The sequence below is a fragment of the Agelaius phoeniceus genome, chromosome 3 (genome assembly GCF_051311805.1).
Source record: "Agelaius phoeniceus isolate bAgePho1 chromosome 3, bAgePho1.hap1, whole genome shotgun sequence".
Taxonomy (NCBI): domain Eukaryota; kingdom Metazoa; phylum Chordata; class Aves; order Passeriformes; family Icteridae; genus Agelaius; species Agelaius phoeniceus.
This window is the reverse complement of record NC_135267.1, coordinates 44,117,587-44,135,726: the sequence shown is the minus strand read 5'-3', so window position 1 is coordinate 44,135,726 and position 18,140 is coordinate 44,117,587. Positions and strand designations below refer to the sequence as shown.

The window sequence follows — 18,140 nt, the reverse complement described above, 5'->3', positions numbered from 1 at the left end:
TTATCGTCACTCTTCATTAGCATTTTCAAAAAATATATTTGTGTCATTCAAGCCAGGTTATTCTCTTAAAGTTATTGAGATAAAGTGCTGTACAGTTTAAAATAAATATTTCTCAGTAACAAGAGATCATTATTTTTGCGCCGTACCGGAAAATCTAATCACCTGTGCAAGACATAACTTGATTATAATCAATGACCTCGAGAGGGCATGTGACATGCAGCAGCGAGTCCACAAAGGGTGTTTAGAGATCCTTTGTGCCTCCATGAATGCTGTTGATATGCAAAATAACATGATTCTATATAATTAGACTCTGACCTAAAAAACTATAATCACCCTCCTTTACCCTGAGAGAATCACTTTTCCCTCATCAACAAGCTTCTGGAAATGGATCACATTACACCTACAATTTTATATACATAAAATAAGCACTTTTCAAAAATCCCTTCAAACATCACGCCATTAGTCGTTTTCAATGAAAGACTTTTTAGGGTAGATTGTTATTGAAAGTCCTCTACACTTCGTCCTTCTGAAAGGTGCCTTGATGAGGCAGCCTCCCGAAGCTGCAAATGCCGTGGTTTGATATGCCATCTCCGTGCCACATTAGCATCAGTGGCAGTGACAGAAAGTTTTGTCTGGCTTTCTGTTGTACTTATGGGAGGCAGAAGTACAGGCAGCATGTTAAAACAATTCACCTGCTTCATCAGACTCCTTCTTGGATGCAGTTTTCCTATGTGGCATCTGCATTCTCTGTTCAGCGAATATTTAGGACATTTCTCACTTCACCGTGATATGGGCTCAGCTGGCAAGGTGGGCACTTAGGGTTTTTTCATGCATTTTTCCGAAAAGGAAAAATGGGTGTGAAACTTTTTAAGAAGAGTCAGTTTTTCACAGCTGCTGTTTTTTTAAAAGGGAGTATGTTATGTGTGATCCATTTGTTCTGGAGGCATTAAACAGTCTGATCTAGTACTCATCAGTATAAAAATAACATATTTACACCAGCCTCACCATATAAAATATTATATTTACAAAGGGCTGTGAAAATGAAGGTGTTTGATGAAGATCAGACAGATGCTCCCCACAAGAGGCTCCATGGCAAAAAAAATCAAAATTTTCACCTATTTCTACAACTAGAGAAACTGAGGCAAAAGGGCAAAGGACTTATTTTCAGGATAACAGAGGAACGATAACAGTGTGCCCTGTCCCAGGGCATGTCCAGGAAATGTGGAAGCAGTGGGTTGCTGTGGTTGAAGGAAGTTTTGCTTTACCTGCGGAGAGCCTGGGCCGGGTCCTCGGTGTCTGCATCTCCTGGCGGGCGTGTGGCAGCATGTGATAGCGCTTGGCTTCGTTCACCAGGTCCCGGCAAGCCTCCGAGGACTTTATCAACTCCTCATTGTCAACAACATTCAGCAGATAGCTGGGATGGATGAAGGGGAGCCTCACCACTGCCAGCAGCTCCGCAGCATACTGTGAGGGGGGCAAATAATAACACATGCAGCCTTCAGGTCAGAGTTCAGCCACTTGGCATCTCCACTTCCTTGCCTGTAAACCATCCCCTGTCATCCAGCCTGGAAACACACTTGCCATGGATGCTGCATACAAGCCCTGCCTAGTGAATGAGTGGGACAGAGACAATGCAGCCCTCAGAGCTCCCTGGCCCAGGCTGGGTTTGGTCCCAGAAACTAAAAATAATCTTCAAAAAGTGGCAACTCCTTTTATACAGCACTGTGTGGAGGAATTTTTGGAAATAAAAACTCATTCTGAACTCAGGCTGAATGGAACAACTTATGAACTGGAAACAATGGAGACAAGGAGTGAGCATTTGAGTTATCTGAATTAACCTTGAAATGTGAGTGTGGTTGTTGCACTGTAATAAAACCCCCAAACAAGTCTTTTCTGGCACTATAAATGTGAAACAGAAGTCAGTTAATAGGGTAGATTTCAACAACTATGGTAGAGCCTGAATGATGTCAACCAATTGCTAAAAATCTTTCAATTAGTAGAGTTTATTTGTTGGTGAAACAAATTATGTAGCTCTAGCTTTTAGGGAAGTCTGACTCCAGAGGGTGCTATAGAAATACTGACAGTAAGTTTTATCTCCTAAACAAATACATTAAACCTCAGAGGGTAAAGTACATCTGAGCAAATGAAGCTGTCTGTCACCAAACACGGCTTAAAGGACAACAAAACCCCAAGAGAGAAAACTGCAATTGAAAAAGCAGGAGTCCATCTCCAGATTATTCTTTTTATATATAGTTGGGTATGTCACAACACTGCATGAGAATACAGTGAAAAGCAGAGGAATGGGAAAACATATAACTCCAGAAACAAGGCAGACAAACAGGATGCAAACTAAGGGTGAGCAGCAAGAAGAGATAATAATCTGTTGCAATAAATATTCATACAGCAGCAGCATCCAAAGATCCCAACTGGGATTGAGGCCAGGATGCAAATAAATATTCCTGAGGTCCGTGCTGGTCCCAAGAAACTCTGGGCGCTAGCAGCATCTGCTGGCCTGCAGATGCCTCTGGTCTTCCAGAAGCCACTTGGCTCTTACTTTCTTTTTCAGCAGCATGCCTGTCCCTGCAGTGTGTGAGAGCCAAGTCACAGCAGGAACAGGAACAGGAGCAGGGATGGGAATGGAGCAGGGGCATAGTGAGAAGGGAGGGTAGGGATATGGCCTGAACTGGGTAATGGGCTGGCCAAGCAGGTGGAGGATGCAGTGACACCTGTGAGGGCTTCCAGGGCCTTCCCTTTCCCCACCCAAACTGAAGAAGCAGGCTTAAATTTAGAAGAAAAACAAAGGATGTCTCCTCCAAATTCACACTGCTCTCCTACTGGAGAGTCACATCACCATGGTACAAGTTCTGCCAAAGCAAAAATGCAACAACCTATGGGGTTGCAACAGCTGAGCTCCAAATGTGCCTGCAGATCTGTGGCCCAGAGGAGATGAAGGGTGTCAGGCTGACTCCCAGTCCCCAGCTTATCAGCTCTCCTCAACACTAGAGCTGACAATTTTAGGTACAGCTTAAAGACTTGAAGCCTGGCCACTCTGCAATTGTTTGGGGATAAAAAAGTTGTTTGGTGATATAAAATGGATGGAAAAGTGACAGTGCTTCTCATCAGGGGAAAAAAAAACCCTGTGAGCAGTTCATTCCTGACTACTTGCTACTACCTGTAGTGTGGCACAGAGCCAAGTAGGGCTTGAGATCACTTCATCAACCTCAAAACATAAAAGAATACACTCCTCCCTTGCTGAAATCCATTTCTGAGGTGCTTTCTAGGAGGTACAACGGTTGCTCCTTCCCCAGAGCCACAAATGTCAGGCACTTGGCTGCAGATATCTTAATGTCATTACCTTGTAAGAGAGGAAGCAGTGGACATATGGCAGTGGGTGGCAAATCTCTGACTTCAGGAAGCGCTTCTTTTAAGAAGGTTGGAGGCGTTTAACCTTACATGGGAGCCAAAACGAAACGTGGCATCGGGACAGGGGAATAATGCGGAGAGAGGGTACGCTGCCAGTGGGCGAGACAATCCCACGGGGGAGGCTAATTCCCACTACAGGCTGCTCAGGAAGCAGTACAAGCTGCTAAAGGCAGTTTAAATAAAGTTGTAAAATGTATGGAGTGTACACAGGAGCCAGCACCTTCCCTTGGTGCAGTGGGACATGCCAGAGCCACCCCTGACAGTCCCAAGGCTGGTTTGCACTGGAAGCAGCCACAACATAAAGCGATGCCAAACACCAGCACAGACGGGTGTGCCACTACATGGGGACATGGTGTTCCACTCACCACCGTGTCCAAAAGCTGACTGCCAATTAGCATGGGGAGAACAGCTCCTTTCTGTCAGGGATGGGACAATTCCCATGGGCCCAGTGGAGTTACTGCCTCCATTTCCCACCTTTCCCTGAATAAATGGGGCAGCGCTGCTCCCTGAGCACAGCGAGCTCTCCCTCTCGCTCGCCCACCTTGCTTTAATTAGATAAGTGAGAAAATGTGATTCTGTTTCTCTCCTGGATTCCCCCCCCCCCTCTTTTCTCTCCTCTTTTGTCTGAGCTCGTGGCTTATTTTGAAGGGGAATAATAATTAGAACATGCTGCTCCCTTTCATCAGCTAGAAAGCTGATGTCACATATCAAAACCAATGTCACTTTTCACTCTTATTCTTCCCTTTGCTCAAACAGCTACAGAAAGCTGGCTCTGTGTGTGTGTCTGTGTGTACAGGACCACACACAGCCACGACTCAGGCTTGGTGCTGAGAGCATTAAGGGTACATAGAATTGCAGTGTTTTTCACCAAGAGATTTAAGGAGTATGAACCATGGCAGCATCTTCACAAGACAGGAGAAGCTTTTATAAAGCAACCTCTTTTCGCACCAGTTTTTTTAAGCACTATAGACAAGGGTGAATTTCATTTAGCCTCACTGATTTAAGAATATTCAAGTGATTTAGGCAATCAGCAGCCTTTTTCTTTTGGATTCTCCCTTGTGAAGACTTCCCAGCTCTGTTAGCTATGATTGTACTAAATATCCTGTTACTATTATCCTTTTCATTTAAGACTGGAATAAGCACCATAAAGCATTTCAACCTCCTTACCATCTGTTATTTGCTCTCCATTCTCTCTTGTCTTTCCGTTGTGCCTTATACAGCTATGAAACATCTACTGCACCTACTGATGTTACCAGTTATGACTAAAGCAGCAGAATACATGCACAGGGCACAATGCCAAATTCATCCACCTCGGGTCGCTGGAGTCATGGTTTGTGCCTATAACCCTGGGAAGGGTCTGCTTCTCCCTTCTTGGCTGCAGGTGCTGACTAGACAAGTAGAAATATTTCTCAGGTCTTTGTTGGGAATCACTTACAACTCCTCTATAGCCTGCATTACATGTCAGGGTGAAGGAGACAATATTAATACCCCTTATGGGCGTAAAATTAGGAGTTACTAACTCATAAACATGTAAGAACATGCATCAGGCTCTTTGAGAATGGATACCATTATGCAAAAAATTAAATATTTATTGTTTAAAATGCTAGGGAAGTTTTTGAACACCATCAGGACTGTTTTTTAGGTGATCTGAATGAACCTCACTGTAGCTCCTGTTGGGCAAAGGGAACTGCTCAGGTTTTGCCCCAGCAGAGGATCTCATCCATAAAGTCCTTGCTGAGTGATGCTGCCAGATACCCTGTGCATGGCCAGGGTCATTCTGCAGGAGCCAGAGCCCTGCTGCCACATGAGCAAAGTCTTTGTGGACAGTCACTGGGGACACAGGAGAGCAGAGGCTTCTATGAGATGCTATCTCTCCTGCTTCAAGGTACATATTTCAGTGATCCTGAACAGAAAGCAGGATCTTCAACCAATCTGTAATCACAGGTGTATTTCATATGAAACAGGGAGGGAAAAATCTTAAGAGATCTTATCTTTCCCTAATTAACTAAACATTTCCAGGGAGAGATTCAGCTCTAGATTCAGACACCTAAATGGGTTCATACAAGCCAAGTATTTACTTGTCAGCCAGACACGTGTAAACTCATGTTATAATTAAGGGAGATTTAGTCAACACACTTAACAGTCCCCAGGGCAATTTATAAGCTGAGAGGATGCACTGAGCACCAGGGGAAGCAGAGATTATCAATGTCCCCTTCTAGGCCAGAACTGTGAGCCATCAGCTCCTGGGAAATGGATTGTGTTCCTCAGACCATGCCTCACACCACAGCACACTAAGATGTCTACAACCATATGTCAATCCAAATTGGAGGGCATTAATTCTACCCTCTGGGGGGAATTTTTGTGTCCATTTGTCCTGGGTGTGTTTAGAAGGTTGATCAGGCTATGAGGAAGCCTAAGTGCTACCACTGGGTCAGTGTTGACTCTGAGGAATATGTGATCAACAATACCAGCTATACCTTGAGGCTGACCCTTTCAAGCCTTTCCCTAATAATCTGTTCACATACAAGTTACTCCCATCTCCTGCAGGCCGGTGCTTCAGCAAATGAGACAACAAAAGCCTCTAGTGCTTTTTTTAATTCCTGACTGGTAGTTTGAGCGAGAATATTTACTTTGTTAAACTTTTGATGACATTTCTTCCCTACTGATTACATCAGTATTATGAATGCTTGCTTGCAAGTGGGCTTTGTTCTGGCATCTTCAGTTTCAGTTACAAAACCCACTTCACTATCACATTAAAAATAATCTTTTTATTCTCAAATCTCTAATCCAGTAAAATCCTCAAAAGTATTTTCCAAAAGGACTCACATTTACTGCACAGACTTGGGCCACAACAGTACACAGTTAGATTTTAAAGGAAGTATGTCTACTGCTACAGAGTCATATTTCCTGCTCCTTAAATGCTCCACTGGAAAGCTCTCAAGATTTTTAACATTATTGAAATAATGCCTAAAGACGTCAAAATAATGTTTCCCTTATGCCCTATAATTCATCTGTCTCTCCAGTTTACTGTTCTCCCTACAAAGGCCCCTTTGTACTTTCTGCCTAGAGAAACAGGCTTCAGCTAGAAATACAAATACAGAAGGTAGATTACCCACATTACTATAGGGTTTTGCTCCAAGAAAAGGGCTGCTGTTTCAGCCCTTTACGCATAATTGCAATAGTTTTCAAAACATTATGAAACAGGAATAGATATGATTCTCATTGAAAGAGATTTATGTTGTCTCATAGGGATCCTCTGTCCAGACTCCCTTACGCTGTGCACTGTCCCAGTGTGAGAGCAAGAACATCACTGGATGGAGGAAGCCATCAGAGGCAGATCTGAAGCAGAACCAAGTCCCCAGTGCATTAGATTCCTTCAAATGAGGACTGCACATGGTAATTAAAAAACACCTGGTTGTGGTCAGGTAACAAACTGCCCAGTGGGCCTTGCCAACGGTGACAGCTGGGGATATGGCATAGTGACCTTTCAAGCTGGCATGCTGGAAAGGCAACATGAGTGGTCCTTCCCTATCACCATCTCCAGCCCAAACCAGGCTTACCCCACAGCTCACCCAACCTGATATTCAAAATACTGCCATCTCTGAGTTGCCAAATGCAAGCCCAACAGGGAACTGGCTGATTTGTGGAAGCCAAAGCTGTTGGTACACTGCTTTGCCATTCTCAGAAGTGTTTTTTTGCTAGATTTTCCCTGCTACTTGCTAATGAAGGGACTTGCTTCGATATATTTAACCCGTGGGTATTACAAAGACACACTGTGTTTCAGCAAACTCCTGCACATTCCTACACCCAAGGTCATATCCAAGCTCAACTAAGCTTTCTGCTGCGCTTGGAGTACTTACTAATCACCCACATTGACTTCTTGGAATTGCAATGCTGCCTTCAGATTAAACCCAAAGGCTTGGTAGCATGTCAGCCAACAGCCTCCTAATATCATGAGATAAACATGCAGCAGAAAATCTGGTTTGCAGGCATTGGGTTCAGCTGGTGGCTCGGTGGCAGGATGCCATGTGCATAAATCTCATGCCCAGCAAGAAGGAAAGAGCAGCCCCTCTGTCTTCCTGCAATCAGGTTTCAACATGACATCTTTATGGCAGCACAGCTGACTAAACACTGTAATGTCACCAGCGAGCGGCTGTCCTGTTCTCCTGTTTGCAAAGCAGCTCTCAGGTTGGTATTTCCAGAAGTAATATGATAGGCTTTTAAATGCACAGGAAGATAAATCACTGATCCATCATATTTGGAATGTGCCTGATAAGGATTAAAAAAAGCCTCACTCTTACCATGCATTCTCTAGCTTGCTGACTAAACTCTATGAAATAACCCCTCGAAGTTCCCCCAGATGATACCAAGGGTAAGTGGTGTTTATTTTGCTTATGGGCAGTCACCTATTCAAACACAGCAAACAACGCCCCTCAAATGCACATTGCCAAAAACAAACCAGCTGCAGCTTCTCAGGAGCTTCATAGAACCAAGTAAACTTCTCTGTCCCTACAATACACTGGCATGTGAATCCATGTGCCATAACTCTCTAAAATGCTTTTTGACTAGAATATAAAATGATTTTGTTTCTGGAGGTTGGTCCTGAATGCTGGGGCCACATTCAGCACAAGGCAAGGGAGCACTTGTGAGGAGCTGCTTGAGGATGTGGGTCTTTGTGAGGCCGTTGCTTCAGCAACAGCAAAGAAAGATTTGTAAAAAACAGAAAAATGTGTTGGAAAAGCCACAAATGAAGAGACTGATCAGACTGAGAGACAAGGGAGCTCCTCAAACCAATTAACTTCAGAGAAATAATTCTGCAGATTTTCTGTCAAGGGTATCCCTTTAAAAAAACTTAAAAGTTCAGTAGAGAGGGAATTTCAGGAGCTGCTTATGTCACCTGCATTCTCTTTGTTATTTAATGCAGTTTCTTCCTCCAATATATAGCTAAGGGCATGTTCCTGGACTGATTCCATTCTGCTGCTGCCTTTTCTTCTCCCTCTGTAAGCTCGTATGGGAGCTGAGTGTCTGCAAAAGCTTCATTCAAATTGGAGCTCTTTGAGCAGCCCATCCCCAGGAAATCACAGGGGTTACTGCTCAACCTTGCATTTTTCACTTTCAGAGAAATTGAAGCTTCTTGTACTTTCATTATGGCATCTTTCTGTATTTGTCTGCTCTTCCCACAAATGGATTTCAAAGCACCAGGATAGTGTGGGCTTTTCAAAGAAGCCTAATTGAAGTGTTACAGAGCGTTAGTGCCTAATTCACTTAGGCTCCCTTGGAAGCATCCTTTTTCATATTTATTCCACCATTCTTTCTGAAACTTTATGCCCTTGAGTACATTGATTGATTAATTAATTTCTTATGATGAACTAAGTAATTTGTACATGCTGGTATTGGCCATCAGCTTCTATCATTACCTCCTTGTCATCACAGAGCAGAGTTGGAATTGACATTGTTACCTGTCAGATTCTCCATTTTCCTGAAGCAAACTGCTCTTCTGCATGGAGGCTCTTTAAAATGTGCCTGAGAAATAAGGTATCTTCCACGTGCTCTCTCACAGTCACCAACCCTTTCTCCTCTCTAGCATCTTGCCTTCAAACTGCCACTCTCCATCACTGCCAAAATATAGCTCATGGGCATTTGTAGCTTTTTTGACATAAATCCTCTTCTCCTTCTCTCCATCACTTTTCCTTACCCTCACTGACAGATACAGAGCCTACAGGTGGGCTTTGTGTTAGACTAATTTGCCAAGTCTCAAATTCAACCCACTGGTCCTTACTGTTGTTATTCCCATGCATCCTTCCAGGCAAACCCCCTCCCTGGGGCTTCAAACACTTGTAGACATTTATCCCTCTTTAGCTGTCATTAGGCCAAGTCATGCATATTCACATCTTTTAATCTTTTTTTTTCTCACATCAGTTCCTTCAGTCTTTTAATCATTTGTGTTGCTCTTCTCTAAATTACCTCAAATTTGTCTACGCATCTCTGGTTCTCAGACACCATGAAGATGCTGTTTAGATAAATCTGCCTCTGAGGACTCAAGTTCATAAAAAGCTTGTTAATGCCTTTATGGAGGAGACATTTTGCATTGCTGCTGGTCACCAAGATTTTAAAGGTTTGGGAAAAGGGCACATGATGGTATTGTAGTATATGGTAGAGAAAATTCATGCTATTTATGTATAAAATATTGTAAAATCCAAGCTATGTCTCTGACCACCCTGTCAGGGAGCAGAGCCTTATTTTTATTCAATTAGTTCCCAGACAACAAGTTAAAATAATATAATAACATCAAGCCAGTTAACATATGAATGGAACCTCCCTGGGCCACTATCACTGACTTCCCTGGAATGTCCGGGCCACTCAAGAGTGATCTGCTCATCGGAGATTGCATCTACTACCGTGCCACCCTTTACATGTGAATACTGACTTCTCCTGACTGCTCTGACATCATCTGGACACCTGGAACTGGACTTTTGTCTACCCCTGCACATGTATGGCCCCGGTTCTGCATGTGAAAGGACACAAAGGAACATTTGGTCATCTCTGCCGCAGGCAGAACAAACTGCCTTATATAAAAAAAAAACTTATATAAAAGCTCGCTGCGAGAAGCAGTCGGGGTGAACCACAGCGGAGACTCTGACACTGTTGGTCTGATCCAGGTTCACCCAGCGCCGATCCTGGGGTTGACGCTGCCTTGGCTGTGGTGGTTGGTTTTTTTTCAAAATTCTGTTTTGCTGATGATCTAATAAATCTTTGCTAAATTTTCTTATAAATTTGGCTTCCGATTTGATCATTTTTAACATTTTTGACATTTTTAACATTTTTGATCATTTTATCCTTGCAGAGTGCTACGAAAGGTGGATGTCATTCAGCTGAGCCTCTTGTCCTTCATTCATCACTGCAGTATCTGCCTCTCTTCTAGCCCTTCTCTGGGCAACTTGTTCGAATATTTGCCCTCTCCTCATGTCTTGTCCCTCCTCACAGTGAGAGGGAAGCTTCATGCAATGGGGACTCTGCCAGGCTTTCTGTCATTAATAAACATGGTAGTGTGTTTTTTTATCTCAGAGTAAACATACAAATTTGGACTTGGAAGAGAAAGTGGGAATGTTTGCAGTGAGCTTTGGGATGTCTATGGTTTGGACAGGCAGCAAATTACTATGCATCCAGCAACTTCCCATCCTTCCCATCCCATGTGGACGCTGGACATGACTCTGAGCAGCTTTGGCAGTCGTCAGTACCTGTGGACAGTGTGGCTCATTATCCACTGAATCCTCCCAACAGCCCTCATGGGAGACATCACTTCCCTCCAGCTTACAGGGTAAGAAATGGGAGCAGAAAGGTGAAACAACCTGCCCAAGGCCATGCAGAGAGCTGGGGGATGTGCCCAGGTGAAGACTGTGTGGGGCCTGGCAGAAATCTTTCCTTGTTTGGGCAGCTCAGACTGTGCTGGCTTCAGACAGCAAAGCCTCCATTATGCAATCTATTTTTTTGCATGAGTTTGCTGGAGTTGTAATAAGCTTATCAAGGGGATAACTGTTAGGATAAACCCTACAATCTCATCCATCAGTCAAGAAGAGAAATAAATAGGAAAAAAAGAGTAGATTCAGCTTTCCCAGATGTGTCAGTCAATGCAGGCTCTGCACTCAGTGCCAGCAATCAGAAGGACTCCTGCAACCAGTGCTCTGTGTCCACTAGAAATTACCTACTAGTCCTGACCTCACCTCACAGGCTGCTTTTTCTGGCCAGACCAATTTTAAAATGCACTACCATCAGCAATAAGCCAGCTTCATAAATGTTACCATGTGAGCTGGGGCACTGCTCCAACATGCTAGGGGGATACAATTATTTACCAAATCCTGGTATAACACATCACTCTCTGAACTGCCTCTTTGTCTTATGCAGATGATCAGCAACCCTTAAAGCACTGCTGTTCTCTCTTTGTAACAAGGCTCAGGTGCTGTCTTTTGTAATGCCACAGAGCACTTTTATGAGCACTGTTCATATGAGCACAATGTGCACCATTAAACATCAGCCAGAGCACAGCTTTTCAACTTGCCTTCCAAGAAAATCCTGCTGCCTTCCCTGTCACTGCCCTCCAGCCTGGTGGGAAAGAATTAACAAAAGCAGAAACAGTCAGACATCTGAAGAAAAGCTTTTAGAACGGCAGAGGAGAGCAGGTAGACAGCAAACAACGCCTTTCCAGGAGAACAGGAGGCTCTGTTGAAAATCTCCTTCCCAGAGGCTTTCAGCAGGGGATCGGGCAGGAGGGAAGGCAGTGATGGATAAGTTGTTGTAAGAGCACGGCATGAGGCTGCAGTGGGGGAGCACAAGTGGTGAGATTTACTGTCCCCAGGCACTGCAGAGTGACACAAAGCCATTGCAGCACCAGGACTTCTGGAGAGCTGCAGCTGCCCTGGGGGCAGAGGGTGCTGATTCAGAGAGAAGCTCCTCTGTGGGGATGTCTCTGCTGAGAGAGCCCCTGCCAGGCTTGCCAGGGAAGATGGACATGCAGGTGAGATGAAGAGCACAGCCCTTTCCCGTTTGTGCCAGACCTCCACCTTTGGGAGAATCACCAAGGCAGGACTTGGAAGAAGCTGCCAAAGAGGCATTTTAGTTACCTGCCATTGGAGCTATTGAGAATAAAAATGTGACAATAGAGCCTGAACTGTCAAGGTAGAGGGAGATGGGGAGACAATGGAGCAAAGGGCTCTGGAAATCCATGCCTGGAAGGATTTAACTGCCAGCACAACTTCTGGGAGTGAGAAATAAAACCAGACCGGGTCACCTGATGAGTGCAGTAGAGCTGGAGTGATGTCTTGGGACTGCTGCAATTCATGGCATCCATCAACCCTCCCAGGACACCCCAACAGTCCTGGTGTCCTCCACCCCAAAGAGTCTAAAGGCAGCTCATAGAATCTATCTCCAAAATGTGAATAAAATAAAAATATCCATGCACAGCTCCTGCAGGAAGGTTCATCCTGTGTTCAGTATTGCCACAGCTGCCCAGCTCTGCAAAGCTCTGAGTAGCCTGTGCATCTCACAGGAGCTTGGGCAGTTCTTGGCATGGTGGGCCGTGCTGCATATCATGCACAAATTTTTATTCATCATCATCTTCATTAGAAATAAGATCTTTTCGGTCTATCTTCCCTCCTATGCACCATGGAAGATATTTGTTCCCAGGCTCTGAAAATGCAGAAGTCATTACTGTAAAGATGGTACTTTTCATGGTAAATGTGAACTCCTACTTTTAAAAAATAAGTACCTATTTAACTAAGAGCTTTATAATAGATCAAGCAGTGCACAGAGTACTAAGAAAAGTGAGAGCTACTATTTAAATAAACTAGCTTAGTGGTAGGGTTGGGCAGGAAAATAGTTTCTTCTTGGAATCTTTAAGAGTAATTTATTCAAACCCCTTATCTCTGGATAAATACAAATTAAAAATTAAAAGCTCCTGTAAACTAATGCATGAAACTAAAGCACCACAGAGAAATTTGGAGAAGCAAATAGAACTGCCATCATAAACTACAAAAAGCACTTCAGAACCAGGGCAGAGGGCAAGGAAACTTGGGAATAGAAAAACCCCAGAAAAGCAACTCACTGCAACACGAAAGGAAGAGAGGAGGGGATGGCAGTGGTGGCAGCAAGAAAAACCACCGCTTAAAAAAACAAATTCCCAACATTGCCTCAGCAGGATGCAGAAGGAAATATTTAAAACCACAATTTTGAGAACATAACCCAGACTGTCTGGTGAGTGACACCTTCTGTTGGCACCAGGCAAACAGGCTCCTGCCACAGGGCTCCTGAACTCCCTGGGAACAGTCCCTGAGGTTGTGTTAAGCTCAGAGTGGCACAGAGCCATCCAACTTCAAGCACTCAGGGAAACACTCTAAAACAGTGTGTTTTTCAAGGCCAGCAAGTGCCAAAAAGGCATGAATTTCAGTGAATCCATGGTTCTGTGTGAATGTTTTAGGCAATAATAACGTTGGGCAATGCTAAATGGCACTGCTGACACATGGAGGAGGTGGTCAGAGCTGGGGTGGAACCCCAACACAGGACTGTCCTGCTGAGCCACAGCTCCTGGGCACACAGGGCAGCAGTGAGGCTCCAGGGGCTGCAGGCTCTGGCAGGACCAGGAGCTCAGCTGGTGAAACAGCACAGGCAGCAAGGCTTGGCCTGGCATGCAGAACCCCATTAAGGCATAAGTCCTTAACGCCCTTATCCAGCAGCCTGGGGAGAGCAGGAATTACTATTTCTCCCACTTCAGAGGTGAGGTGAGGATGTGCAGCTGCTCTGGACCACATCCAATGACACATTTAACATCCAACTGCATGTTCAGGTGCTTGAATTCACATTTCAGTCAAGAAGGTACAGATTGTCACAATGTGAGACGGCATCAGCAACACGGCCAAGTGCCTCCCTGAGATACAGTGGGGTCCATGAGCAACTGTCCACCTTAAGACAGCCAAAACTGTGACTGGGTGTCAACAGAAACAACTCTGGCCTCCAAAGAAGGGGAAAACAATCTTCCCCTTATGGGGTCTGTGCAGAGAACTGGCCTCAAAATGGAGAGGTTTGGGGTTCAGACCACAGAGTTGACTCAAGGCAAGCAGCAGGTATTTAGATATCACCAGGGATGACTTCTGGTCCCAAGGACACTCACCAGCCTCCTCACTGTATCTAGCATTATATCGAGACAGCGGCAGGAAAGTTACAGACTCAGTTTCTTTAGACAAGAGCAGACTGCATAACTCATATGGCAGAGGAAAGGCTAACTCTAATAAATACATAAAACTCAAGCAGCCAATAAACATACAGAATCTTTATTTTATGAACTGGAGTTATACTCATTTAGTATGTGGCATCAAAAGAAATACAGATTTTCTGACAGATTTTTTATTTCCTGCTGTTACTAAAATGCATCCCCTTAAAGCAGCATCTCACAAAACTGTAATTCTTCTCAATTTATCTCTGACTGAGCCTACAGTCAACAACTTTGTACCATGCATGTCACAAATGAGATTTTCATCCTAAATGATCAGATGTAGGGATCAGATTTTGAAATTACATACATTTTGTGCATAGCCTGCATTCCCTTTGTCTTTTTTTTATCTGAACTGCCCATCCCATCTCCCACACACTCGTGTGGTTAAAATTGCATGAAGATGGTTTCTATTCTAAAAGAGACATTAATGGAAATGGAGCAAAGTGAGGCTGCTGAGATTATTTTTACCTGAGCTCTGATGGCGGCGTCCTTCTTAATCCATTTTATCACTGTTTCATACACCAGCTCCTCTGCTTTGGTGTTTAGGCTGTCATTGGACATGTAGGAAATGAAGTCATCTTTGGAGATATTAAGGATCTCTTCTTGGTTTGCCACCTCTGGGAAAATTTGCAGGGCATAAGCTTTGGCCATGTTGTATAGTTCAGTACACTGCATGGCTTCAGCCATGGCTAATATTCCTAAGCAGTTGCTAGCAGTCAGTTGTTTTTCTAAAAAGGGCAAAAAACAAACAAAAAAGGCAATTGAGAATTATTAAAAGCAAGATTCACATTTGTTCCAAGATCATGAGAAAAATCAGTGTCATGGACAAACCTCCAACCCTAATTAATTTCAGGGAGTTAACTAGAAGCAGCACCCTGGGTTAATTTGGAATTGGGGATTAAAGTACAAAAGGTGAGTTGGAGATGGGGAGAGAAATGCACTTTCTGAGTTTGCTTTTTTGTGTAAGCCTCCACAAAGCACTGGGGAAACCTACTGACATAACAGTATCTGGGGCTTCCCAAGGGATGGGAACCCAGCCAAGAGACTGCTGCTGTTCCCACCGCCTACAATGTTGCTTTAAGGAGCAGCAAAGATGTAAACGCCAGTGCAGACACTTAAGAATATATGCAAACAGCACTAAGGACATTTCTGAGAATGCTGCAGTCACTTTATGATAATTTTTGCCCTGTTCAGCTACTAAGCTACTTCAAATAAAAAAAAAAAAATTCCTCCCCCCTCTTTTTTTTTTTTCAAAGGAACTTTGTTGCTGCTGAATGTGATGACATCCCTTATGCAAAACACAGATTATACTAACGCCTTCTGTTAAACGTTGTGTAGTGGGTTTCAAAGAAAATCATGCACAGTGGAGACAGCATTATCTCCTTCCCAGCAAACAGAAGCAGCAGCACAGTGTGTAGCTTTGCCTTAGAAGTGTGCTACACCATACATTTGACTGTATTTTTTTTTTCTTTCCAGCTATTTTGAAGAAAAAACCCACCAATTTTAGACATTTATAAGAGGAACTCTCAGATTCTTTGCAGCTTTTGTTAACCAAGCCACTACTAATAAGAAGAACATATTATTTTAAGATATAGAACTGAAAAAGAAGAAAGTAATAAGAGTGAGACTGCAATAGGTCACAAAGGCATGGGTACCAGTGGCAGGCTCCGGTGCTGTCAGAGAAGTCAATCACATTTGGCAGTGTCATATCCTAGTGCACTGTGACAGAGCATTGGACAAGAATGTGCAATAGCCCCATATCTCTTCAAACAAAACTCTCATCAGATTGCTTCTGCTGGAAATGCTCAGGGATTCTTCCCTACACCCAGTGTCTGCCTTCATCAGATTGAAAACCTGCACACTATCTATATTTGGCTTTTAATAAAATGGGATTATGAACCACCTTTTCCTATTTTTTTTAAACCTGACCTGAGAAAAGGAGTTTTGTGGGTTTGTTTTGCTTTCTTCCCCTCCCAACTCTTCTTATTTTCTTTTACAGATCCAGCAGTCTCAAAACTAGGTTATCTCATTTTGCATCAGTTGATTGTATTGACTCCAAGGAGCCCATTTCCTCAAGCTGACTGCAGTAGCAACACTGTTTGCTGTCAGTAGATTTTGTCACTCAAAGACTGCCCAGAGATGGGGTGTAAACTGATAGCTATGAAGCCCAAAGGTACCAATTTTTTTTCTTGAAAAAAGGAGAGGAGAGGAGAGGAGAGGAGAGGAGAGGAGAGGAGAGGAGAGGAGAGGAGAGGAGAGAAAAGAAAAGAAAAGAAAAGAAAAGAAAAGAAAAGAAAAGAAAAGCAAAGAAAAGAAAAGAAAAGAAAAGAAAAGAAAAGAAAAGAAAAGAAAAGAAAAGAAAAGAAAAGAAAAGAAAAGAAAAGAGAAGAGAAGAGAAGAGAAGAGAAAAGAAAAGAAAAGAAAAGAAAAGAAAAGAAAAGAAAAGAAAAGAAAAGAAAAGAAAAGAAAAGAAAAGAAAAGAAAAGAAAAGAAAAGAAAAGAAAAGAAAAGAAAAGCCCACAAAAAACCAAAAACCACAAAAACCCCCAAAAGACCAAAAACATCTTCCAGATTCCTTGCTTCTGTCTGCTGGCACAGTTTCATGGTGTACATACGGCTTGGGGAAGAGTAATCATCTAACAGAGCCCAAAACTCTTATAATTTCTTGGCAAACTCTCAAGTCAAAGGCTAATCTGCCACTGTTCCACCTTATCCTCAGGGGTTAATAATGAAGGGAATAATCAATTTGGACTCATTAAGCAGCACATCATGGTAAAGACTTTCAAGTCTTTCTCTTCAGAGGACTGGTTTTGCCTCTATCAGGAGAGATCCCCACAACATTTCCAGCTGAGCCTGTGGTGTGCAGCAGAAAAAACTGCTCACAACTGATTTCTTCTGATCTGGACAAGCTTCCCTAGCTCTAAGAACAGTGGGTTCCTGATGCAGCCTGGTACACTGGTCCAAGCAGCTCCATCTTGGCCCCTGGAGCTTTACTCCCTCCTCTTCCCTGAGAAACCCCTCAGTGGCAGATTCCAGTGATGCCCTTGTCTGGTTCAGGAACTGTTGTGAGGCCCTGAGGAGAGGGGTCCCAGGGAGATGTGGGATGTGGGATTAGGGGATGTGCAGGAGGCTGGTGTGCAGGTCACACTTCTCTGCACTTCCCTTCTGTGTGATGAGAACCACAGCAAGGTGGGCACAGCAACATCTGTTTAAGATGAGGACTGGCATGTGAACTAGAGAGATTCACTGCTGGTGAGGAAGACAGACCTTAGGACAACAGCTGTAGGTGATATGGAAAATCTCTGTCCTATGAACATAAAGACACCACCTCATCCCCCCATTTTTCAGTTCTGACTAAAACTTTGGCAGCAAGATTCGTTGTCTCTCAACTTCAGTTGTCGTGCAACTCTGCATTCACAATTTGTCCTGGTTTGAAATGTCAAACCATGACACAATTATATCCCTGCACACCCATAAACAAGCAATTCCAAGTAACAATTTGGTAATATTCTGGATGAATCTGGTAATATTTTGGATGATGACTCCAGAATGAGCAGAACCCTGCCTTACCAATGTCTATTACTCTTCACTGGCTATAAAGGGACCCTGCATGACTACTCAGATATAGACTTCTGCTATATAATACAGCTCATCCCAAATGACTGCAGTCTAGGGGTACTTGTCAATGCTGGCATGACAAAGACAGCTAAGGACCAGTTCTGCTCTGTCTGCTCCTGAGCCGAGTTCCTTTGGACACTGGCATGTTTACAATAATTGTTGTTTTGCCACAGTGACACTGGGCTTGTAGCAACACTTTTTTTTGAAGTTTCTCCTTGTCTCTGTTCAGAACACAAATGCTGACTACTAAGCTATTCCCAATGCTCAAGGACAGTTTATAACAAAGTCATGAGTGGACTTTAGGGATATCAGATGCAATCTAGTAGGTTCTCTCTGG

General features: G+C 43.6%; 1 protein-coding gene across 2 annotated transcripts in view; it reads right to left on the bottom strand.

The window, feature by feature from the left end:
• The window catches only part of KLHL29 (kelch like family member 29), a 389,609-nt gene that overhangs the window by 35,115 nt on the left and 336,354 nt on the right, over positions 1-18,140 (bottom strand). For both annotated transcript variants that reach the window (XM_077175124.1, XM_054630052.2), the window contains 2 exons: positions 14,654-14,913; positions 1,266-1,464 (listed from right to left, as the gene is read on the bottom strand). In XM_077175124.1, coding sequence (XP_077031239.1) covers positions 1,266-1,464; positions 14,654-14,913 — 459 coding nt within the window. The remainder of the gene's footprint in view (positions 1-1,265; positions 1,465-14,653; positions 14,914-18,140) is intronic.